This window comes from Phalacrocorax carbo, chromosome 3, assembly GCF_963921805.1.
Source record: "Phalacrocorax carbo chromosome 3, bPhaCar2.1, whole genome shotgun sequence".
Taxonomy (NCBI): Eukaryota; Metazoa; Chordata; class Aves; order Suliformes; family Phalacrocoracidae; genus Phalacrocorax; species Phalacrocorax carbo.
The window spans coordinates 108,306,797-108,333,735 of record NC_087515.1 but is presented as its reverse complement, the minus strand read 5'-3'; the positions used below and the strand labels follow the sequence as shown (position 1 = coordinate 108,333,735).

Here is a 26,939-nt window from a genome sequence, read left to right as displayed (position 1 = left end):
ATGTTATTCCCCAACTGATAAAATGGTAATTCTTCTCAAAAATGTGTTAACAGAATTTTAATTGGAGAATAATCCTGAAGAAGGTCTGATATCATAGTAGTAATTTACTGTGCTGGTTTTGGCTGGGATAGAGTTAATTCTCTTCACTGTAGCTGGTAAAGTGCCAATGGCACACTGATGCTTTAGTTGCTGTTAAGCAGCAGCTCGGTGTCGCTAAGTAGCACCTGTAGCAGTCAGGGACCTTTCCAGCTTCACGCGCTCTGCCGCGTGGGCGGGGGCTGGGAGGGGCGGGGCCACGGCCAAGACAGCTGACCCCGACTGGCCAATGGGATGTTCATCCCACACCATGTGACGCCATGACCAGTACAGCTTGGTTGCAGCTTGGGGACTGGTGGTGTCGGGACTGTGGGCGGCTGCGTTACGGGCTGTTTGTGTTGCTTATTCATTCCCCCCCACCCGTGGGTTTTGCACCTCTCTCATTGTTTTCCTTTTCACTGCTTTATTATTGTTGTTATTATTCTTTTATTTTTATTATTAAACTGTTCTTATCTCAACCCACGAGCGTTACCCTTCTGATTCTCTCCCCAATCCTGCCAGTGGGGGAGTGAGAGAGCGGCTGTGTGGGGCTGAGTTGCTGGCTAAACCACGACAGCCAGTGAAATAACAGTTCTGTGACATTGAATGGAAAAGCAATGGGTTCTAAAAGCTGTGAAAAGCAGATGCTTGTGCAGAAAATTTTATACTCTAAAATCTTTCTCACAGTCCACAAGGCAGAAATATACAAAGAAAAGGAGAATAAAGAAGAGTTGTTCATTTTTTGTTTTTTAATATTCTAACAGCTAAGGGAACTCAGGAAGACAGTTTAATCAGTGACCATGATTTTTCACCAAAGACAGAATTCCTTCTGCCACTCACTGCCAGAGACACCATAGACCCAGCTGAACGCTGGAAGATGTGGCCAACATATTAGGGTCAGAAATAAAGCTTAAATATACTTTCATACATTTTTCCTTAAATAGGAATAGGTTTGCTTTGTCTGACACATTCTATAGTTTCTAGAATCCAATATTTTTAAGTGTTACAACTTCAAAGAGTAAGCTAACATAAACTATTTCATTAACACAGAAAAATGGAACATACAAATACCATGAACATACTGTGAATATATTTGTGTTATACATAGTGGGATTTCATGGAGTATGTTCAGAAATGCAACCACAGTTTTGAGAATTCTATTATGCATAGATTTGTTTTGTTGAGTTTGGCAAATCTCTTGACTTTTTTTTTCAGTTTGCGTATCTTTAAAATCAGTATAGTAGTGATAATTATTTACCGCACAGAGGCACTACATATTAGCTAACTTGAGTAGAGGTTAAAAAGTTTAAGTGCTTTAACGTGGTACTTATTCCATTAGAGTAAGTTTTTTCAGTGGAAGACCTGAGGTCCCAGAAAAAAATCTCTGAAGCAGACCAAAAGAATTCCATTAGGAATTCGTAACTGACCTCCCAAAAAATTAAAGTTAAATCAATTACCAAGGAGGTTATTATATAAAGTTATTATGTCAAAAGATAATCCAAAAGGGCTGCTGACTTACAGACAGTGGTGGTGGTAGCACAGATTAAGGCTGAAATTACCAAATAGCAACTAAAAATCAAAAAAAAGCAAGGGCCAATAGAGAAGGACTAAAATGTGGGTGGGTTCCTTGTTTGGGAGGGGGAAAAATTGCGGTAAAAAGGAATATAAGGTAAAACATATGAATAGGGCTTTTAGGGGTCTCTGTTGATCAGCTCTGAACCTGATTACCACACGCTGATGTAATAATAAACCGTAATAATAAATCATAACAATAAACTTGTTTTTCTTATGATCTCTATCTGAATGGCTTCTGCAGTCATGAGCATCTCAGATGCCCTCCCTGAGTGCTAGCAAGGCAATGAAGGATGGACCAAACTTTCCTAAAATAATTTACATCGCCAGATACTTTTCAAGTATTTTCCAGGAACAACCTCTCCAGTTGTTTCCACAGCCTCTCACATATACTTGGTTATTCTTGCCTATGTGCTGTATCCTAATTGGCTTCCACCCTGTTTTTCAGACTCTTTCTTCAATATGTCAAGATCATTCTTATGTTTAACACTCTATTTTAAAGCTTCTTGTCTGCAAAACTAGTAGGCTTAGTTTTGCTAATGCACCATAAGGCAAGTATTCAAAGTAACTGGCTCAAGAACAGACCTTTTCAGGACTTCTACACAGTATGTCTGTTTTGAAAGTGAAACATTTATACCTATTATTATATTATCTAACAAAGTCTGTACAACAAAATCCATATAATACTTGTTTAAAATATTGTAATGTCAAGAAATGTCATAAACCTTACTGGAATCAAGATACATTGCAGCAACTGCCTGTCACCCCTCTACAAGATGTGTTATACTATCACAGGAGGAAATTAGATTGGTTGTCACTATTTATTCTTGACAAATCCTTCAGTGTGGTCATTCATTTGTTATCTTGCAGCTGCATACAAATATTTTGTTTATTTATTTCAAATTTCTCATGATTGAAGTTAAATTGACTAGTCTCTAATTCTCCAACTGTTTTCTTTTTCAGCCATGATGTTTGCCCTTTCCTAATCTTTTGGTATGTCACCTGGCAGACACAAATTCCCTGAAATATCTTGATAATAGCTCTGAGATTACTTTGACCAGTTTTTCAAGTATCACCAGGCATTAAAAGCATACATACCACTGAAACTTCCCTTTGTATTGCAATCTGAGATTTTACTGGTTTTGGCTAGTATTATTTGCAATAACCATCTTTTGCAGTTGACGTTTTTAGTGAAGGCTGACCTCTGATATACTGAGTAGAAGACAAATATTTTCCTTTGTTTTCTTGCTGTTAATGCACATAGAGGGTAATTTTTTGTTACCCATCTATCCCTTGCTGGTTGATCTGTGTCCTTGCCTTCCTGGTACTATCACATGCTATGCTTTTACAATCATTGTCTCTAGATTTCATTTTCTGTATGGTTTCCTCTGGAGGTCAAAGAAGAGGTCACTGCAAAAAATGAGAACAAACAAGGGAAAAGACATCCTAGGAAGTAGTGAAAACTTGTTTTACAGCATCACAAGAACAAATACATAGTCTTAATTAAACCTGATCAATACTTTTCTATTTCTACTGAGAAGAAACTGTATTGTTTTAGTGGATGACAGGAAATTATCACAGTCTTAAAAACATAAAAAACCACACAGCTAACAAAATAAAAACCTTGCAAGTAGATTTTCTGTATGGAGAGAGAACTGCCTAATTTATTGTTTCATAAGAAATATAGAGCAATCCAGCAGTGCGTATCTTTTTGAAAACCGAGTCCCAAATCTGACTGCCTACTGATTACACAGAATCAAGTGCTTTCAAGTCTCTAGAGCACTGTAATAAATTATATCAAGCAGAATCAAAAGTTATAACATTTGGAGAATGGTGGCTGTAAACATCCTCCACACTCAATAAAATAATGTACAAATGGGCTCAATCCCCCTCTCTGCTTGTGGAGCACCAATATGCTCTAGAAGTATCCAGTGCATAGATGCTGTGTGCTTCATCATCTACACAGGTTATATACACATTTAGAGCCAGAGCTTCAGCAGTGGTACTTAGTTAATACCTTTCAAATTTGTGTAATCCCTGTGTATTTGTTAAAACCTTGTAGTCCTTGACATATGCTAACTAGCATAATGTGCCCTGGGATAACTAGAACTCTCCAAACAATTCCCAAGGACAGTCTGAGATTTAAGTATTTGTGGGAATCATTTCCAATCAGCAGTTTAAATGCAGACACACTGCTTTGGTGGGAGAAGAGAATTTAAAAGTGCGGAATTAGCCAGACCGTGCCAATTAGCTTCAAGACCTGGTACTGTTTATGTTAACAGTACAAGTATATTCATAATAACTACAACTACTACTACCTTTCCTACTACCTCTTTCTAACTTCGGATTATAGACACAGGGCAAAGTCCAAACTCTTTGACATCTTCAGTTGGCCAAGAGACCCATAAATACAGCTGGTTTATACCTAGGAATCAATATCTTAGTCCTTTCACTTTCCAGTTTGCTTAGTTGTATGCCCATGGAATTCATAATTTTCTGGAGATTCAGTTTCCAGTAAAACCTGTCAGGGGCTATATGAAAGACAAGGAAGAAAGCCAGGTTTAGAAAAAGTAATTTTTTACATTCTTGACCCTGAATCCCAGTTTGTTAATGACCTATGAAAAACAGAAGCTGAGTGAAATCTATCCTGATCCAACCTCATCTGTTTATGAAACATTAAGTTGGACTCTAAAGGCAATGAAGAAAACTCACTGCAGGCAACACAATAATTAAATTCTAAGGACCTATTTAATTCTTCAGGCATGTCCATACTCAAAAGCAAAGATGAACTTGCAGCTATCGCCAATTTTACTTCAAGGCAGCTCTTCAAGTGACCTTCAATCTCTTAAGCTTATCCTTTCTCAAAATTTTAAATCAATTGCATTAACACGAGCTATTCAGCTTTGTACAAACATTAGGTAACTGACATTAATAGGCTCCATTAATCTACGGCAGATCAAGTCCGCTTCTGTTTTCAGTGTTCACTGCAAAGTTTCATTTTATTCCTCTGTAAGATATATATATGTGTAGGTGTGTGAAAGATTCACATTTTGGTTGCTTTTAAAGCAAATTTTCATAGGACATTTTAAAGTCTGAATTTTTCACAATTTTTATGTTTGCTAGTTTTATTTAATAGATCTGCCCAAATTTATTATAAACTTTATTTTTTCTCACTTTTTGGCAGAGAACAATCCAATGTTTGTAGCTGTCAGTCCCACCTTAAATTTTCAGCTCCTGAAATTAAGGTCCTAATGGTATCTTCCCTTCTTTCTGTAATTAGAATGGAAAAACTGGGATAGATTTCTACTGCCTAACTTTAGGTACCTACTTCAGATGATACACTAAAAGGATACTCTTCTTAGGACCTCAGTACAGTCAAGACAGAAAAAGAGGCTCCTATAAAGGATAATTTAAAGCATTGATATCAAGTTCCACATTTGAACAACTCTACGGAAAATAATACTTTTCTGCACTGGCTATCTCGGCAGTTTATGGAGACTAGTCCGTTTATTTAGGAAACCAAATTAGGTTGTTAGTGACAGGTTGTATGACTGTTCCCAATATTTTTTTAAAATTGAGTAAGAGTATGCCTTCCTTTTTTCAACTAAACCCATTATGTGTGCCCAAACTGACATGAATAAACTTTAAATAATTGGTGGAGTACTTGTAGAAGAGTGTTGATCCAACAAAAGATATCCAAATTCAACATCTTTTCCCTGGCATTCATAATCACCTGTTTTTAATCTCATTTAATTAATAATTTAAAGCCATGGAAGAAAGAATAATTAAATGCTCCCTTCTTGTACAGAATAGGTATTTATTTTGAGTTTTGGGGTAGCTTGATTATCTACTATACATAGAATTAAACTCTGTAGTGGTTTCTGAGGAGTATTTTTTTTTCCAAGTACTGACTCAAATATAAGAAAACAGTTTCCTGTGTAAGAAAACATCAATGGTTAAATATTTTTTAATAACTTCTAGAAGAGTCTATCAATGTCCAAGTACATTTTACAAATAAGATGATGAAATGGTGACACATGGAGGAATATACAAGCTGTCAAACTAGTATTTGTTTGATCCTGATATGAAGAAATTTTTCACTCAGTCTTTGACTTCTGTAATAAAATTCCATAATAAATCTCTGCAGTAGAACAGTACAAAAGACACCTTGCCTAATTTTCACTTTTATAATCTACAGACCCAGCATTTTTGGAAACAGCAGGGATTGGGCTTTTTGTTCCTGAGTAATTATTCAATGCCAGATTGATGCAATGAAAGGACATGTAACTGAAACTCAATAATTTTATAATACAAGCTTCAAAGTACTTCCCAGAATTACAGAATTATCCTGGAAAATGCTACTTTTATATTTTACAAAATGAATTAAAACACTCCTTGCAATGCTACAAGAAGTAAGAATACTATCCAATGCAGTAAATTCATCTGGGTCTTCAGGACATTTGGCTACTTGGAGCAGAAGAAATCATCAGGCTCCTGAGCTCCAAAAGTCCCAGACAAACAGTCATGGCAAATGTAGCCCACAAAGCATGACACATGCAAAACAGATTGGTACACTCCTTGGTTATCTGTGCACCATATGTGATATAAATACAGAGTTAACTTGTTAGACTCACTGCTGCGATATTGCATGCATACATTCACTATGCTTTCCAAGACCTGGTTGTGAGTTCCGTTGTCCCCTTCTCATTTATTTAATGGCTCCATCTAATCCACTTTTTAGTTCTACAGTAGAGGATTCCACTCATTACTGTGGATTAGTAAGAATCTGCTGTATTAAGTAGGTATTTCAGAACTTCAAACCATAGAAGACTTGGTTTTAGAATTTTAAAACTGACTAAAGTGTGTATGTAAGCTCTACAAATTTTGCAACTTAACACAATTACAAGAATTTAAAAAATTGGATAATATAATGAAAGTCATACCTGGTCTGAGGGAGAACAGCATTTATTTGCCATTTTCATCTATGAAAGAGAGATGGAAGAATACACTGAGTTATTAATATGCTGAAGAGTTTCTGTGATGCAATTAGCATTGCCTTAGTTATTGAATACTTTATTAATGCTTCCAAATTATATTTATAAAAAATTAATCATTCAGTGCATAACTACTAGATTTTTACTATTACACTAAATTTACAAAACCAAGGACTCAAAAGATAGGAAGCCTTTTATCAGATTTCATTAAATCCTTCATAAATATTTGCATTTGTGAATTTAACTTTGCCAACCTGAGTGAAAATATAATAATGTACTGTAGACATCTCACTTAGGTCTCAGTTAAACAATTGCTTAAGCAGATCTATAAATGAGGCATATGATTAAGTACTTGTGAAATGAAGGCCACAGAGTGTAAGACATGTTTAAAGATGAAGGGAATATCATTTAGGCTTTCCTTTGAGTTTGCTCTTCAAGATAAAGTTACATATCTTTCTTTTTCCTCTCTGTTCAGATAATGAATAGTTTTGTTGATTTTGGCTTTTCTTTGGCATTCATAGTTTACACAGATGAGGGGTGGGCAAACCCTGACAGATATTGCCTTCTCTGAAGTGAAACACTTCTTTAAAATGCAATATTAGTAAGTATAGTAATGATATAGAATCTAGACAGAAAAGATTAAATGACTGGAAAGACAGACTCCCCTATGTGCAAGGATATAAGCTGCAAACTGTCCTACAGCTGATGACTACTTCCAAAGGATTGTGTTGTCAAAAAGCCTGTTTTATAACAAATGAAAGACTTGTGGTAGAAGACCAAAAGCTATAGCTAAGCACAAGGAAAACTACAATTGCCACAGGAAAAGAGCAGAAGAAATCCAGTGCTATCGCTTGTATCCTGGTCATACCAGATTTGTAAGATCAAATCTGTGGATAACCTTTGGAAACAGAGCATGTCTGCAGCCATGTAGCTCAGTAGATATGGTGGTGTAATTGCCCGTTGTGGTGGCTTGACACTGGCCAGCAGCAGAGCACCCACACAGCCACTCACTCCCTTCCCCCTTCCAGCAGGAAGGGTGAGAGACTAGGAAGAGCAAAAGAAAGAAAACTTGTGCGTCAACATAAAGAGAGCTTAATAAGTGAAGGAAACAGGAAAAAACCCAAGTGATATAAAGGTAGTCACCAACTGCCTCCCACAAGCAGACTGATGCCCAACTAGTCTCAAGCAACAGCCACCTTGGAAGACAAACCCCCACCTTCTTTGTCTGCCATGACACTTCGACTGCTGAGCGCAATGTCATATGGTATGGAATATCTCTTTGGATGATTTGGGTCAGCTGTTCCAGCTATGTCCCTTCCCAGTTCCTTTACCATCCCTCACTGTGTGAGGTGTGGTGTGTCAGAGTGAGAAAGAGTTAGTGTCTTGATGCTGTGCAAGCACTGATCAGCAATAGCAAAAACACGGGTGCGTTATTAACACTGTTTTAGCCACAAATACAAACCACAGCACCATAAGGCTGCTATGAAGAAAGTTACCTCCATCCCAGCCAGACCCAGGACACCTGTAAGAGGCCAGATGGCTTTGGGTTATGCTAATGACACAGGCCTCAGGATGTGTCAGGGTTTGTCTGGACTTATCTTGGACTGCCTGCAGCTGTATTACAGCTTGTTTAGCCATAACCTAAACATCCAGTGACCCTGAGACTATTGCCTACATAGTTTTAGCAAAGTACAGCTGTGTGATGTAATGATACATAAATATATACAAAAGCTACAGGTAATAAAGTGAATTATCTATGACTGTACACAAAATGTCCCTAGGACAAAATGTAGTGCGGAGGAGTACAGGATGACAGCAGGAGCCTTGACTGTACAGACACAGGGTGATACCAAGGCTCAGGGCTGTAGAAGCTCACTAGGAAGTCCTAACCCATCGTGGGCCATCAGGGCTCTTTCTGCCCCATATGATGTTTTTCAGCCTGTTTGAATTGAATTGTGTGGTCAAATAGTGCAGGTGTGCTGGAGGGTGTGACTGAGGCTCTGGGGATGAGGTGGCCAGAGCTCCTGTGAGCCTGGGGCATCCACCAGACCTGTCTGTGACCTTGGGTAGAGCGCCAGGAGAGCCTGACAGCCTCTTGGAGGGGCCCTGCCATGCTCCCTCTCACCTCCCTGCTACCCCAGAGGAGGAATGGGGACCACCACAACAGAGGTGGGTCACAGCCTGCAGGTGCAGGCACCTGGACCATATCAGACGAAGACCGATGGTGAATACGGAGCTGACATGCATCTGCCAAATGGAGGTGGGGGCCCCCAGCAAGATTCCTCACAACTCTGGAGCACAGCTCTGCCTACAGCAGCCTGACCCCAGGCTGCATGGCTGCACCATACCAGAGGTGGCCTGTAGAACCCTGGGAGGTGGAAGAGGTGGCAGAGCTTCTTGGTGCTCTCCGGGCCCTGACAATAACAAACCAACGAGAACTCAAGGACCCCACTCTGTAACTTGGATAAACTAAAATGGTGACATGCCCAATGTTGCAGAAGGAAGTGGACCTCACCAATCTGATTTAGTAATGGGCTTAACCCTAAGCAGTTGTGCAGGACATAATGAAAAGGCACCTGGAATACTTTGTCAGTAGGAATGCCATCACACCCTGCTCATATTCAGCTCCAACCTTTCTCCAGTGCTTCAGAGACCAATACATATCAAAAGTAACTCTACAGTAGCCATGTTATACATAAAGAAAATATTATTTCCTTACAGGTGGCCAAAGACATGCTGAATAATAAGATTACCATAGCATAAAACAGTGCAAATAAACAGGGCTAGAAGGGATCCTGCCTCCTTTCACCCTCCTTTTTGGTTCAGTCAAACTACTTAAGCTCCCTATATGTTAGGAAGAAATTTTGTTATCCCACTTTTTATTTTATGGTATTCAGATGTGCCTGGAAACGTGTGTGAGACTGGCCATGCAGTTTTTCTGCAGAGTGAGGGTAGAGTATTTGAAGAACATCCTCATAAACACTGGTAAGGGCAATAGGGAGGAATGCTTTGGACTCCACAGCTATTCACTGCACAGCCTTAGCTCATTCCCCATGCAAAGCAGGGACAGCTGCAGCCCTGACATAACTGTGGGGAAAGGAAAGATCTCCTTCTGCATCACATTATGTCCCTATGTCATGGGGCTGAGGAAAAAGTATGTACTCTCCACTTCACTTGGCATCACATGTCCTCTACATGCCTCCACAGCTGGTGCAGAGAGACAGGAACACAAATGGGATATGCTACACCTTGCAGGCAGCCCACAAGCTATCAGCACTGCAGTACAGTGCTCCAGGAGCTGGAGACAGCAGAAGAACTAAAACCAAGAACCTGGATCTGCAAAGACTGCAGGCAACTTGGAAAGGGAACTATCAAGCAATTGTAACTCCTATACCATGTTCTAAATGAATACACACGGGAACAGAATGGGGATTAAGTGATTCAGAACCATATAACTATATCTAAATATCTCCCAGGCTGGGGTTTATCTCACTTAACTTTTGCAAGCCAAAAAAAGGAAAGAGTTATACATCTAATATACCTATATTCTCTTTCCATACAGCAGAGAGAGAGAAGGATCTTGACAGGCACTTTTTTTTTTTACTGGCTGGAAGAGGATCCTATGGAACTGCTTCTTGCTTGGCTAAATATAGGTGATGTGATCCCTACCATTACTGACTTGCGTTTACAACCTCAATGATTTGAACTGTGGTACTTCCAAATGGAAGTTTTTGAGTTTAAAAACAACAACAACAAAAAAGAAGCAGCAAAGAAATATTATCATGTGTTTTCACCCTGGGAATAGCCTTGTTTGTACAATCATTGAGGCAGTCAAATTTGTATACTGCCTCCTACACACAAGGATTTTTTTTTTCCATCTACATGTATCCCACGTTCTGCTGTGTAAAGAAAATAAGACCTTCTCAATCCTCTTTCTTTTTTTTGTATGCATTTTCAAAGCTCATATATCATAAATGTCTCCCTATTCAAACAGAAATTTCACTCCACTGCGACATGGAGTATCACTTAGGTATATGTGTACATGAGGGTGTAAAAGAAAAGGTTTACACACTATGGCATACACGATTAAAAAAGCTGTCAAAGGCATAAATATGATCCGGATAAACAATCCTGTTTTGAAGCCAAATTTTACGCTTCTACCATCCCCCAATGAAACTGCTGGGATGATTTATAAAAATCATAAATAATGTTTGAAGTGGAAGAACTGCATCTTAACTTGTTCTCCTACCTGCTTATGAACTACTCATTTATTTGTGATTTTTTTTTAAAATAACACCATTAGAACCTTGAGAAAATTATAAATATAAGAAACAAGTCTCTATAATGTAAATGAAGTGGCAGCATTACCTTTAGGTGTTTCTACTGATTATGACTACATTAATGTTCAGTGTTATGTTTCAAAGAAAACAATTAAGATCCATGAGAAAAGCTGCACATATTTAACAGCTCGTTACCGGAATGGTGCAAAACAGAGAGAGAAAGATAAATTATTCCAAAGAACTCTCTCCTAAAAAGCCATCTCCAGCACAGCATTGCCACTTCAGCGTACATAGAACCCTCTAGCTAAACTAATTAAGAACAGGAGCAGTGAGAGGCACATGCAGATCAACTTGTTTCCTGTGCTTCTTGTTTCATCATGGCAGCTTCACTCCCAGTTTCTGTTCCCTTTCTCCCCTCAGTTTCTTGAGCTGTACCTCCTTCTCTGAGAAAAGAGGCGTATGAAGAAATAAATGTGAGGTGCTGATTCATCTCTATTTTCTTCTGCCAAAGGTAAATGTGAAGAGCTCTGAGAACATTAAGATTGGGGATTGAATCACAAAGGAAGATGATAGGGAAGTTTCACACTGGTAGAAAAGTATGTAAAAAACAAGAGTATGAACAGAATGATGAATAATTTGGAGCAAGGTCCTTAGGAAAATAAGTAATCCATACTGCTTGTAGTTACTAGGAGATTTTCCAAGCTAAGCATACAAGGCGTATATCTGTAAGGAGGGCTGAAAAGATATTCTGACATCCTTCTCCATGTTGCAGTACCTCCCCATGCTCCTCTGTCTTAGAAGAACTAACTCTCTCCAGGCTAGTACCAGAATCATTATTTTTCATCTACCATGTAACACCTTCTAGATATGCTAACATCTAGGGGTAGCATCCTTACGCAGTGATGACTTCTCACATCTTCATTACTGAAAGATGACTCCTCCTTTACACTTGATCCCGAGACAGCTTGCCTTCGCATAAGTTAGAAGTTTCAGTACTTCAGAAGAGTACTCTGACATTAGCAGAAGTGTCACATTGTGGCAGAGCTATTTTTGTACTGCCCACATTAGGATTGTCTTCTGGCATCAGCAGTAGATCTGACAAAGAGCTGCTAGTTGCTGAGCAAGACTGTATTAGGGTAAAATAGCAAAATAAAGTATACTAGGGTAAAGTGATACATGAAAGATAGGGTGCATTGTAAGGAAAAATCAGTCTGTATCAGGAGCTTTTTAAGAAATAAAATTCTAAAAGAAATTATTCAAAATGGTATGCAAACGTGTATGACAAAGGATGAATGTAAGAGTAGCATGAATAAGCACAGATGAAGGAAGAATGACTAAGGTGCAGAAAGAGTTGCTAAAGTCAAGAAACAAGTATCAGCACCAACAAAATCTCAAAATTTGTGGAAGTGAAAAGTGAACCGTGGAAAGTATTGTTAAATACTTAGTAATAGGTCATGGAAGAATGTTGACATTCTTTATGCCAAGATCAGAAAGAAAGTCCACAGTGACCACCTACCTAGCAATTAATCTATGTACAGAGATGATGGCATAGGACAGAATAGGAAATTAATAGTTTAAATATTTGGAGAAGTAATTGAACTTAGAGTCAGCAAGGACCAAAGAAATTAACCTGTAAGTAGATAAGGAATTATCTGAAATAATCTCTGAACCGGTAGTGATTATTTTCAGGGACTCCTGGAGAACGAGGGAGACACCCTACAGAAGTGGAGAAACGCAGAAACAAGGAAAAGCTGAGGAATTATAGATCCATTCCCTAACGTCAGTTTCAGAAGTATGATAAGAATTCTTTTGTGAAATGATAGTATTAAAGTAATAAAAAGCATTCAAAATGGGTTTTCAAGAAGCCTAATCCAAAGGCCTTGTCCTAAGCACTGTGGATGTAAAACAGTCTGTTTCCTCTGGCTGCCCAGGGGCAGTGAGAGCTTTCCAGCCTTCTTTTGCTGTACCATTCAGTCGCACTCCAGCCTCACAGTCCTGGTCTTAAAAAATGGTTTACAACAAAAGGGATCCTCACTGACTATTACATCTCCTGTTCTGATGATCAGTAATTAAGCTAATGCTCTGGCCAGACCTCTCCAGTTGTACCACAGGCTGCACACCTGCCAAAACCCATAAAGCATTAAGTCCAAGGAAAAAGTTTACTTGCTTCTCATATAGTCTGTATAGAGTTTACTCTGTATCCCACCAAGAAAACAAAAAAATATAAATTTATCATGGCTGTTGTTTCTTAGACCGTTCCCCGGAACAGCCACTTATATGAACACCAGATAGACTACTTTGTTTACTGAATTCATTATTGTGGTAAATAATGGAGAAGACCAATGCAAATACTCAGTATATAACAAAATATTGCTGCAGACAGGTCACAACACAGTGAAGGTATTATGTCAAGACATATCCTAGTAAACATAATGCTTTTGAAAAATCCAGACTAGAAATCTACAACTAATAAAACCTGCTTGCATTTATAGCCACTTTTTATTGTCTTATTCATCTATATCCTCGGAGTGGCTTTTTTATTCAGTTGATTTCTTTAGAAAGCTAAAGAATTGGGCTCAGTACTGAACTGGAATCGCTCTAAAAATGTTGCTATACACTTCTTTTTGCTATTCACACAGAAGGAATTATGAAATTTCATTAATAATTTACATTGCTTTCTTAGTATCATCAAATAGTAATACCCTGTAAATGATGTAAATCACTAAAGAATAGAGAATATTTATAAAGAATACATCATAAGAAAAAATGTTCAATTTTGTCAGACATTACTTAAGCACTTAAATATTTAAAAAGGATTAATATAATAAATGAACGGTTATGATCAAATGTGAATCCAAGTAACTTTTGAAGACCAGAAAACTAAATTCAATTTATAATTTGTTTTGACCAAAGATTTATGTTGAAATCCAATACAAATTCTACACAATATAATCTGAAGAACTAAGCAACAATTAACCTATAGTATAAGGTATAAATTAAAGACATGCTACTAAATCATAATTTACAAAAGAAGTTATAGTTGAACACATCTGAAAAAAAAAATCTTAAAAACCTGCACAGGCAATTCTTCTAGGGACAGCTGTGCTCTTATGTTTTCTTCATTGATTTACCATTTTCTAAAAGACTGAAATACATTTTCAATATTGTACATTATCAAGTTTCCTATTTAACTTCATGATTCATTCCAGAATCTTCAATAGTTTTCAGCTGTTCTTTCTTGGAATAATAATGTGCTCTCCAAATAATAATGTTCAGTTTCTCCAGGGATTATTTAATACTTCTGCTTGCAACAGCAAATACTGCTTATGAATTTACAGGAATAACTTAAAACAGCATAAGTGCATTTATACTTCTGGGAGAAAGAGGGCAAAATATGACCTTAAATAAATAAACTCCTAGACAACTTAGAGAGGTAAAAATACTGTCTCCCAATAAGCTTCTATAAGTCACACTTCACTAGCTACAGAATTTCCACATGCCTACTTCAAAAATCAACAAATACTAATTTCAAGCACATTTTAATTACAAAAATGTAAAACCAAAATATTTGGTCATATATAAAGTTTTGTGAAATGTCCAGAAAGGATAAATATTTTGCCTTAAGAAGACTTAAAAATAATAAATGCAATCTGATTTTCTACTACTCTTTATTCTATAACAACACTGTGAGTCTTGAAAACTTCTTGATACTTACGATTGACCAGACAACATCTCCCTGCTCTTTCCTTCCTCCTTTTCCTCCCCATACATGTGTTTTATATATTGTATCTTAAATGTGAATAATTTTCTACCCTTGGAGAATTAGAAATAATTTTACAATAGCATAGACAAGAAAATATGCAGAAAGTAACATACATTTTGAAGTGTCAAATCACTGATGTTAGTTGATATTGCTCTCAGCCAGTCAGCACTCTCCTGGGCTGTATAAAACTGAAGTATCCCAGTACTAACTCCATCGAGTGCCAGCACTTCAAATGCATTAGATCTGCAGTAAGAAGAAATATATCCATAAAGGAAGATAAGTCAATTTTCTGAAACTGCCCAATATTTCTCAGTGTTCAAGTGATTTTTATTTCTTATTGCAAGTTTTGAGTCTTTACAAATCGAAAGAAAGGCAACAAAAAGAAGGATAATAATGGGCAGTACCAGGAGCAACACATACAATAAGTACTTTCTCTGTACCAGCAGACATATGTGCTGATAATTTACTTCCCTTGAGTATACATACTATGTTCATAATTATTGGACTTCAGGTAGTATATTCAGGAAGAATGCATTAGATCTTTCTGAACAAGCATAAAAGTTTTTTAAACCAAAATGACCATTTTCTTTATTGCATTTTGGTTTCATTTACTAGAACCATATTAGAGTTGCAAAGAACTGCCTTCCATAGCTTTGATTTCTTGGATTCCTATACTTTTCTAGATAACTTTCTACCTAATGTTTCCTTTGAGCTCTTTTATGATATAGGAATTTGAAAACTGTACTTTAGACATTCTTTAAATAATTTTTGAATGCAGGACCCTTTCTCAAAACAGCATTGACACATGCTCATGTGCAATTGCATTTTATTCCTTTTTATGCATCTTTTACACGCTTATAGCAACTTTATTCTGCACATGCCAATGCTTTCCTTACTCTCTGCAGTAAGTTAAGCACTGTGCATGTACCTCTAAAACCCCCTACATGAGGATGTTGGTGGGATATGCTTTTTTTAACTATGAGATTTTTCAATAGGAGTAAAGTTCATTAAGTAGTGGCATGGAAGTACACTGGGCTGAATTTAAAACATAGTGTCGTGGCTTAGCCGGCAGCTCAGCCCCACACAGTCGCTCGCTCACTCCCCCACCGGTAGATGGGGGAGAGAATCAGGAGGGTAACGCTCATGGGTTGGGATAAGAACAGTTTAATAATTAAAATTAAAAGAAACAACAACAGAAATGCGATGTAAAGGAGAACAACGAGAGGCGCAAAGCCCCGGGGGGGTGGGGTGGGAAGGTAACAAACCGCCGAAAAAAACCGCACGCGCCACAGCTGCCCACCGACCCACCGCCGCCACTCCCGAGCCGCAACCGCCCCCCCTTCATATACTGGTCACGGTGTCACGTGGTATGGAATGAACATGCCATTGGCCAGTCGGGGTCAGCCGCCCCCGCCATGGCCCCGCCCCTCCCAGCCGCCCCCCGCCACGCGGCAGAGCGTGGGAAGCTGGACAGGCAGCCGCCCCCCCACGGTGAGGGGAATTAACCCCTTCTCAGCCAAAACCAGCACAGATGGGACATGCAATAGTTTCAGCAATTAAACTTTAGAAAGCTACACAGATTATTTAAGTGCCCATGAGAGTCAGGAGAAGTAGATTTTAGTCATATACTATTGTGAAAGACAATTATAATTATCTGAATTATTTTGCATATGTTTGTTTTATATATAATATGGAGAATATCACTGCTACCTTCTACATTTACAGATTAGATATTTATATGCTATATTGCTTCCTTTTTGGCACTAACCTAGGCAAAAGCAAACTACTGAATCAAGAATACTGCTCTATGAAGTTACTGGGTTTTCCTGGGATTCTCTGATCTAAAGCAAAGTCCTCTACTGCTTAATTTATGATATATGTTAACATGAGCATTCAAAATGACACATAGAGGTTAATAGGCAGTTATTCACTCACGACTTAGTGAAAAAGTTATTAACCTAACATTTGTCATTTGTAGAGAATTTGATGGTGAATATTAATACTGAACTCTATATACTTGCTAAAAAAGGTCATATAAAATACCCATCACACACAATATTAACAAGACAAAGTTTCCTAATAGATATATACACATTAACTGATATGCTCTACTGTTAAAGAGTTATACTTGCTGTTTGCAAAAATAACATTCTTGGTCTGAAGACTTAAACATGTATCGGCTAATTCCCTTGTTTTCCTTTTATGATTGAATTATCATTGGAACTACTAAAACCTGATGGCAATGGCACAATTCTGTGTCACTTTAATTTCAGTAAATCTGTTTCACCTCTTCAGAAAGAAAGAAAAGATCAAAACTAATCCTTTTATTGTCTTCAAGTAAACTGAGTGAAATAATCACCTCTCAATAATACTGTTCCTTTTACCTAAGGCTCTGACAAAGATCCCAACAGGGCAGTAATGGAGTGACTCACAGTACGATCTCTTCAACATCCCGCTGAGGCAGTGAAGATCTGTCATCCCCTGTGCATTGATACACAGTGGCGCATGGAAACAAACTTATTTTGGTGCCGTGAAGAGAAGCCATTCACAATGCCTAACTCAGATATCAAATTCAAATATCAAAGCTAAGATTCTAGAATCTTTACACAGACAGAGAGGACAATCCAGAGCATTTAAGAGAGCCAAGAAATAATATGTGCTCTCCACCAACTCCGCAGGGTGCCTAGATACTAACCCAGCTTCTGTAGATGCATAAAGGCACGCAGTGGGAATGCCTTATCCAAATGGCGCAAAGTTATTCAAGTGGCTGATGAAAGATCACAGAAGGGAACTCCTCAGCTAACAACTAATGCAACCAACACAGGCAATCAAGATTGAAAAATAACAAGTTTTATTATAAAAATTAACCAGTCTCTTAAAATTTGAAACATGGTGCTGGCAATACCGCAGATTACACTAAAACTCCTGTTGTCCTTTACCTTATTAAAATATGGTGATCGGTTATAAAAGACAGTTACCAAGATTCAAACAAATGCATCTAGAGATCTGAACGCTTCACTGACAGGATATTTGCACAGAATCAGTTAGGGTGTGAGGGATCCTGCAAGTCCTCTAGTTCAGCCTCCTCGCTAACAGGTTTAAAACAAAAATTTCTTTTCCACAGGAAGACCAAAACTAGACACAGTATTTTAGATGCAGGTATTTCAGATCTGGCCTCAGGAATGCAAAGCAGAGGAGAACAATCGCTTCCCTTGACCTGCTGACTATATTATTATTAATGCAGCCGATGTGTGGTTACCCTTCATCACTGAAAGTGCGTACAGCCGACTCACGCTCAATGTGGTGTCCAACAAGATCCCCAAGCCCTTTCCTGCAGAGTGACACCAGGACATCCTTTCCCAGGAGGTCTGTCTGGTCCAAGGCTCCTGATGTGCCAGAGGTGCTCACACTGCCTGGCACAGGGGACTGGGGCCTTTGCGGCACCACTGTCCCCGCTGTGCTGACCCAGGCGGTAAGCTAGTTTTACCAGAAAGCAGTTCAGTTCATTAAATGAAACAGGAGAAGAGCGAGCCAGGGTTTTTGAAAGTTTACAGATGCCAGCCACGAAGTCTGTGCTAGTAACACAGTGATTTTGCTCTCAACCTTACTCAACTTTATTATGATTATTTCCTGACTTCAGTTACAATAGTTTCCCTCTACAGATCTTGTAATATATGGTAATATGTATCACACTGTGGTCTGAAAACATAGTGTATATAAGGCTACAAGTAAAAACAAATACCCAAACTAAAAATAACAGCTTACCAAAATGAATGCTGAGGCTTTTGTTTTTAAGTGAAACAATCAGTGGAAACACCAAGACAGCACAGGATTTCAGAGGAAAATAAATTCCAGAGGCTTAAATACCATGCCTTCTCCATATCCTCAAAACACAGAAAAGAAAAAAATAGAGAGGCACAACCAAGCACATATTCCTGTTAGCTGACAAGGATGAGCTTTCCAGTTAATAACAAATAGTAAGTCTGAGAGGTCTCAAGATGCTATGAAGTCATCTCATTGCCACAAAATAAGATGACACGTCTTGGCTTTTTTTTTTTTTCTCTGAGGCTGCAAGCCCATTATAAAACAGTTAGCGGAAATGCCCATCTTTTCTACTCCTGCTGTTACTATACTGACTGTTGCCAGTAGAACCAGAAATGAATCTTTGCTTTTCCTAAATTCTAGAAATTTGGGCTGAATTACCCCCATATTTCTTCTTAATTTCAGATATGTCTCCCAGTCTGTAACTCTGTTTCCTGCAAGCATTTCCACTAAGGAGCATGAGGTACTATTTTCTATACTCAACTTCTTTCTACCTCACTTTCATGGTGCAATGACGAATGGACCTGCATTCCTGATCTCTTGGGTTTTGTTTACTGCATTAATTTCTTTTAATAAAATAAATACTGTCTTTGTGAGAATGGCAGTCAGAATAACAGATGGGCATTGGTAGACTTAAGTTCTCTGCCTGACACCGACACTTTTAAACAATATTAATCAATATTAATAAAGCATATTTTGTTGTATGAGCAGTTAGCTAATATAGAGGAGTTAAATTCAAAAGTTTTCCTAAGAGAAAATGTATTTTCAGTGCCAGCTGAAATGGGAAAAGCTGAATTTTTACTTTATTGGAGGCTAAGAATTTTGGTAAAATATATTTTAACATTTCCAGGATCTGTGGCATGTTAAACCATCTTTCCACTAGCCTCATCTCAATGTTTTATTGTATTTCCTTAGTAAAAACCTAGATGCTTGTCTGACAGCAGCTGCTTTCCCTGAAGTTTTCTACCATGTTGATACAAACATACAGATTTGATCAGCTTTGCATCTTTCCAGGTCCTAAATCAGTCTTCCTTCCTGTCTGTATGATTTTTTGATGTCTGACTTGAGTTTTTATTGCTCTTCTTACAGCATTTTCTAGTGGCTTGTTTACAGTTTATGGCCCTCTTGCTAGAATTTCTATTTAGCCTGAAGTTTTGTGGACTATGGGTGGATCTGAATGGAAACTCCCAAAAAATAATTCTCTGAATTACTTATTCTCATTGAAATTCTGTCTTAAAAATAATGGGATTTTGTACTGTAAATGACATATGGCCTCATATCTTAAAAAATACTCAAATTTGTATCTATAATTGGAATATTAAGAGAAACTACGTAGCTAAAAAGATATTAAACACAAACTTGGATTGCATTTCATGTTTGGGGTTTTTTTTGTGAACATTTTGCTTCCGCTATTGTAACTTTGGTTTATTTTGTATTAAACTTTGAATAATGAAGTAAGATAACTGATGTAACACAGACATTATGCTTCTACAGATATTTTCTTAACTGATGTGGCAGTAGAAGCAGCTGTATTCCATTAGATTTGTAATAACTTGTGCAGAAGAAAAGGTTAGCGGGAGAGGGGACAGTTTTAGCATTTATGAGACCTCTTGTCCTGTTCCCCATGAAGTCACACAAATAGTAACAGGCACTGCTGATGAGAAAGAACGAGGGTAATACTGCCAGCTGAAGGAGAAGAGAGGGTAGGATGCAGGTGTGAGGTATTTGGCTTTGCTGCAGACAGAATTACAGTCTCAGCATGCTTTATGTGTTTGGAAGAAAGAGGTGGAGGAGTCTTGCAGGGTAATAGGAGCAGCTTGAATGACTGAAAGCTATATGCAGTATCAGTGTACTACTGTCCTCTCTTGAGTGCAGAATGTGTAGTAGTACCAGTCACTGTGGTGGGCTGGAGAATGAGTGTATAAATACTTATTAATATGTGTTTTATAATTCCAGCACAACTATCAGTTAGTGGTAGTTCAAGTGAGCTGGATTTCACCCCATTCAGGCATATAAAGTTCTGTTGCCTAAGTATATGGATGACAGGCAGCAGACACAAACTGGAACACAGGAAATTTCTGTTCAACATTAGATTTTTGGTTTGGTTTTTCCCCCACAAAGATAATCAAATACTGGCACATGCTGCCCAATGAGGTTGTGAAATCTCCACCCTGGGAGTTGTTCAGGAATTGACAGGAGGTGGCCCTGAGTAATATGATCTCATTAGACATGCTTTGAGCAGGAAGCTGGACTAGGTGAATTCCAGGATCCCTTCCAGCCTGAATTATTCAGTGATTCTGTGAGCCATGCTACACTTTGGAACTATTTTGTTTTATCATAAGCAAGGGCACAAGATAGGTGAGCTGGATCATTCTCTGGAGATGCTTATCTCTCTGCCTTGACTCCAAGGTGAGTCCAGGGATTTAGCACATTCATAGGTTAATGACTATTAGAGGTCTACAGACAGGTGGAATGAATCTCGTCCATTAAACTCCAATCTCACAGGACTTTAAGCATATGAATGTTCCCACAGAATTTAGGTGGAATGTAATTTTGCCTTGTTACTGACATGCAGATGTCTTTTTAGATTCAGAGCATAAGTGACATGTTAATTCTACTCAGGAAGTACAAGAAAATATTAGAAAACATAAATTAGCAAATGAAAGCAGATTAGTTTCACTATCTTATTGAAGGCATTGGCAAAATAATTATTAAAGTTAAAAACCCTCCAGCTGTATTTTTAAAAAACTTTAATGCAAGTATTTACAATTTATTTTAATCACTAGGATAATAAAGAAGCATGTTATTTTCGAATTGCTCCTTAACCACAATGGAAATGTGCTGGAGAGGTTAAAATTTTAAATAAATCATCACCCAACTGTATTTCACAGTATCCATTTGAGGAAGACTAGATTTATCTTAATAATATCATCAGAGCTGATTTGATATGTCAATGGCTTCAATCTCCAATATAATATATAAATGTCTCTAGGATTTTTTGGACACACATAAGATGGCTAACAAAATCTATGTTTGGATAATAGTTACTGGACTACCTGCCACTGTAATGCCACTTCATGTTCAGGTTCAAGCTTTACAAGTCTTTTGGCATGAGGAGATTCTTTAGGTCATGACAACAAATCTCTGTCATGACTACAGAGATCATCAGTGTCATTATATTTAAATTATACACAAAAGATTACTTCTTCAAGATGTTCAATTGTCCTCGTGATTTAAATATCCAGTTTATAATGTCTACGAAATTCAGACATGTTTGTTAGGGAAACAGATGTCCATGTGCATGACTTACCCTTAGTAATGTGGTGGATTCCTTTGAAATCTAAATAGCCACTGCTTTCAGAAGAAAGAGCAATATTGCTTTATTATTATTATTATTATTACTATTATTGATAACACAATGCAAATAGGTTGTTTTTTTTTTTTCCATTACACTCCTCTGAAAACATGTATTTCTTGAACAAAGAGGTATTTTGTAAAAAAACAGCAATAAAGCTAAGTAATGCGATAGGACGAGAGGCAATGGCCTCAAGCTGCGCCAGGGGACGTTTAGGTTGGATATTAGGAAAAACTTCTTCACTGAAAGGGTTGTCAGGCATTGGAAGAGGCTGCCCAGGGAGGTGGTTGAGTCTCCATCCCTGGAGGTATTTAAAAGAAGGGTAGATGGGGTGCTTGAGGATAAGGTTTAGTGGTGGACTTGGTAGTGATAGGTTAGCGGTTGGACTTGATGGTCTTACGGGTCTTTTCCAGCCTTAACGATTCTATGATTCTATGATCACAGACTTCAAGAAATTCTGCTTGCTCCAGATTTTTTTTTTCTTTTTTGGTGTCAAAGTTAGTGGGAAGTAAGCAGGTCTGCTGCTGAAACTCAAGGCTATTTATCCTGAGGCCTTTATTGAAGACATCTGGGGGTAGAGTCTTGCTGAGCTAATCCTGGTGCATTAGAATTTAGTATTTTGTCAGCAAGCAGCAGAAAAGACAAAATAAGTCTCAACTTCTCCTGAAACAAAAAACCATAAAGTAATAATTCTTTGAACTCAGTGGTAATATTAATATGAACAATTCCCTTTAGAGTAATAATCCCTTTAACTTTTTGGGTGGACAGCATTTTTTTTGCCTTCTCTTCTGCTTGCTGGCAATATGGCATGGTGTGATCTGCCATTCTGTCTTCTAAGGGATGATATTTACTAGAACAAACAAGAGTGAAGAGGTATCACATCAATTTTCCAGAGCAACACATCATCTCTGGGGGAAAGTGGAAATGGTTCCTCAGTACATGCATCCTGAAAAGAATGAAAGGCCAAGGACAAGGGGCCCTACTCAAGCAAGGTGTCCCTGCTCAAGCAGGGGGGTTGGACAAGATGATCTCCAAAGCTGCCTTCCAACCCCTACCATTCTGTGATTCTGTGAAAGTGCTTCATTTTTGCATGTGCACTTAGTTGCAGTACAGATTTTAAAACTTGAAGCTAAATATCATGAGGATGAAGATTCAAATAGAAACGAGATCACTCTCCTTATGTTGGCTTCACACTACTGAACAGAATTAAAAGGATGTATTTAAGCATGTGAATATATTGCCCTAGAGCACAAAGACACAGCAATTTCCTTAGTTTTCATTTCACTGATTTCTGATACACTTTTAGACTGCAAGTATATTGCATCCAAAAGTATGTTTAATTTCCGGCCAAAATATTTTACATCACTTCTCACATAAGTAACGTACTAAAGTGGTCCCAGTCTCTAAAAATCAATATTCAGTGCCAATCTTTTATTCTAACTGTGTGGTATAAGCTCCTGTCTAGCTTCTTTTTCCTGCCTATACCTTGATTTTCCTCTGATTTAGCAGCTTATTCTAGCCAAGGGTAAGTTAGCCTCTTACTGTGGAGAGATCTACAGAATGCCTGGTTGCTTCTCAGGTATCATCTTTCTGCTCACATTCTTTTTAGCAGATCTTATTCTGTAGCCTGCATTTACCTGATCCCTTGCATCTGATTTCCAGAATGTCTTGCTGCTTGAGAGGAATTGTGACAAATGTACTGGAAACATTTATTTTAATGATGTTTTTAAAGATAAACACACATAGTAGTCTTCAGGCAGTCCCTAAAAAAAACTGTACATAGCACAATCTTTTAAAAAATCCACTGACTTCATGGCTTATACTTTTTACATATCACCTGAACAATGTAGTAAAAACCAATAAATTCCTGTGTCTCATATTCCTAAAGATATAATAAAGTGCTTTCTGGAGTGCTCCAAAGCTTGACAAATTCAGGACAAAGCTTACAGAATGGACTCCCATAGAGGCAGATGCTAAGCTAGTTTTAGTACTTTGTAACTTAGTCAAAAAATCAGTATGCATGGTAGGAATCACAAATCATTGCCCACAGTGAAATGTATCCATTTTATTACAAGGCTATCGGGTCTAAAAGTCATTGAAAAATGGATGTCATTTTCCAACTCTATGCAGAACGGAAAAAAAGACCAGCTGAAATTTCTTAAGTGCCAAAGGAAACCGCAGTTGCCAAATCCTAAAATACTATAACTCAAATTAGGAGCAGCAAGTGTCAGTACAATACCTTTTGAGAAAAGAGAATTTACAATAGAAAATTTTATGTTTTAATTTGAATAACCAGAATTGTACATATATTCTAGATGGGCCCTTAGCAGTGTTTCTATAATGGTTTTAATGCTTCTTACCTCTGCAGGACAGTGGTGTTTCAGAGCTACTCTCTGCCTAACTACTGTACACAGTCTTTGCCTGTCTCTGCGGCCATCTACCAAAAGGCTCCACTAGTCTCCCATGAAACACTATGTCATAGGTTTCTTTGTTGTAGTAACAATCGTTAATGCCATCCCCTGCACTTTGTACTGCTGTGTGGCATCCCATTTCCCATAGTTCCATCCTTTCATAACATATTGTGTGTCTCTTCTGTACTGATGATGCTGATTCTGTGTCACCAATGATTTTAGAGTACTGTTTTTACTGCATCATCAGTCAAATAGCCCTTAAGACACCCTATTAATAATAACCCTCCAAACCTATACTTTCTTTTTCATCTTACCTTTTATCAGATGTTAATCTCTCTGCCACTATCTCCCATCCTAAAGCTCCAAATCAGTTTCATTGTGATATCTTTCAGGTACATACTCATTCTTCTTACCCTCATGTTCAACATAATTGTTACTGAAAACTGTGAGCAAACAGTAATTCAGTTTTGTAACTCAGAGAGATTTTGTTTAATTCCTGTACCTTTCTCAAAATGTTTTATTCCATTTCTTGCTTTCCAATTTATTTATCTAATGAAAGGCATTTTTTTAACTTACGGAGATGTTAAAATGGAAAATAGAATCCTTCAGAGAGATTCTGTTTAAGAAACCAGTAAGACAATTTAAAAAAAAAAAAACAAAACCCCCCAAAACCCCATTTCAAAAAAATCACAAAATATGCTGTAGTAATTGCAATGGCCAGAATACCAAGAAATAGAAAATAATGCCTATATCTAATTAAGTTGTTTTGTAATTGGGATCATAGCTACATGGGCTCATAGCTACTGGGCCTGAATTATTTCCAGTCCACTCATTTCTTCAATTTAGTTTCCATCTTCCAAATAAGCAAGTTTTTTTTCAGTCTCTAAACTAATAATTTTCAAGAGGTTATATCACTTAAAGCTCCAGTCAACAAGGCAAACAAAAATGATTATATAGTACTTTCAGTATCTGCTGTAAGGACGGAAAATACTTATCTACCCATTTTTCCAAAAAGGTTTTAGTCATTCTGTAGGAAAAATGGAAGATTATAAATGACCAAACGATGTCCTCCAACTTTGTAAGACTACCTATTTTTACTTTTCTATCTTAAAAACAGTAACACTCCAAACTATGCCATGAACTACAAATTCCTTTGCATGAGACTTAGTGATCTCATTATTTCTGTTAAACTTACATCATATTTAGTGACCAACTCTATCCTCAACAGTAAAAAAATGTTTCCATCACCAGCTAGCAATTAAGAGTATTTAAAGGAACAGAGTTGTCACTGTATGTATTACCCTACCCTTACAGAGAAAAATTACATTGATGGATGGTGAGATGTGTAGAATGATGGAAGTAGTGGTGCTATATTATAAAGGCAAATGAATAAAAAAATGTACTGAATTAATAAATAATCAAAAAGACTAATCAGCATGCTGCATAGAAATATTCAGACAGACTCCAATCGTATCAACAATATGAAATACACTGATTAAAGGTGATTTCGGTAGCTAATACAGTGTTTCTCTTCCACATTCATGCCTTCTGAAGATATAACTGGAAAGATCCTGCATTGAGAAGAGGAAGAACATGTACTACATTTCTTATCTTTCCTTTAAAATATTCTGGGGAATTTTTTTGGTTTTGTTTTGTGATATGGATGAACACATTTCACAGTCACACTCTGCCGTATTTTCATTCATTTATATAAGGTATAAGGAAGGAAAAAATCTATCCTACTCTTTCTTGTTTCTGTTAATATCTATGGTGCAGACAAAATCTAAAGTATATGCAAAATATACTCTTGTGTCACTAAGTCACCAGTCTTAACACTTCCTGGGAAAAACAAAATGAAAAGTAAAATATAATGAAAAGTCAAAGGTAACTCCTTTCTTGTATAATGAAAGAAGAGTCACAACCAGATACAGGTGTTCCTGGCCATCTCATGACACAAGAGCTAAAAGTATGCTCCTTCTTGCCAAAGTTACTGGAAATCTCAAATGAGTAACTGAGGAATTTAAACTGCATAGTTTAACCACAAACGAAGTAATATAGCCCAATCTGATTAGATTAGACTAGATTTGATCTAAACCGCATTAAAAGTATACCACAGTCTAACAGACAACTCTAGCTATATAACATGTTTCTAACTGAAAAATGGTCAAAAATATTGAGCAAGGTGCTGACATGCCATACATTGTCATACTCTATATTTTTTAAAATAAAGGCAACAAAAAGATGTCCTTCGGTAACATATGAGATTCTGTTCGACCTTATGACAAACAATCTTTTTGTTGTTCCTAAGGTTATCTGAAAGTCAGAGCTTACTTACACCACCAGAAGGAGACTGCTGAAAATATGAAACAATCTTGAATATGATGGAGAACAACAGCGAATGAGGTCAGAAAGGCCACCCAGACTGGCTGACAGCAGCTTACCACATCAGAACAGCAAGAGTAGCTGGACTTTTGCCACACATACTATACATAGACTATAAAGTACTATACATTAAAACAGTCAGTCTGTGATTTATTTTAGTACAAAAGTATGCTAATTCTGTGGTAGCCAACTGCAAGAATTTCACAGGCGAAAAAGCTGTTTTTCTATTAGGGAAAAGAAGGATTGAAGAAAGCAGAGTGTGCATTACCTGTGAGTGGACAGACA

The 26,939-nt window shown here is 37.5% G+C and overlaps 1 protein-coding gene across 1 annotated transcript in view; it reads right to left on the bottom strand.

Annotated features, from left to right (window-relative positions):
• The window catches only part of SNTG2 (syntrophin gamma 2), a 268,118-nt gene that overhangs the window by 53,253 nt on the left and 187,926 nt on the right, over positions 1-26,939 (bottom strand). The window contains exons 10-11 of the mRNA XM_064448571.1: positions 14,798-14,927; positions 6,591-6,629 (exon numbers count right to left, since the gene is read on the bottom strand). Of these exons, the coding sequence (XP_064304641.1) occupies positions 6,591-6,629; positions 14,798-14,927 (169 nt within the window). The remainder of the gene's footprint in view (positions 1-6,590; positions 6,630-14,797; positions 14,928-26,939) is intronic.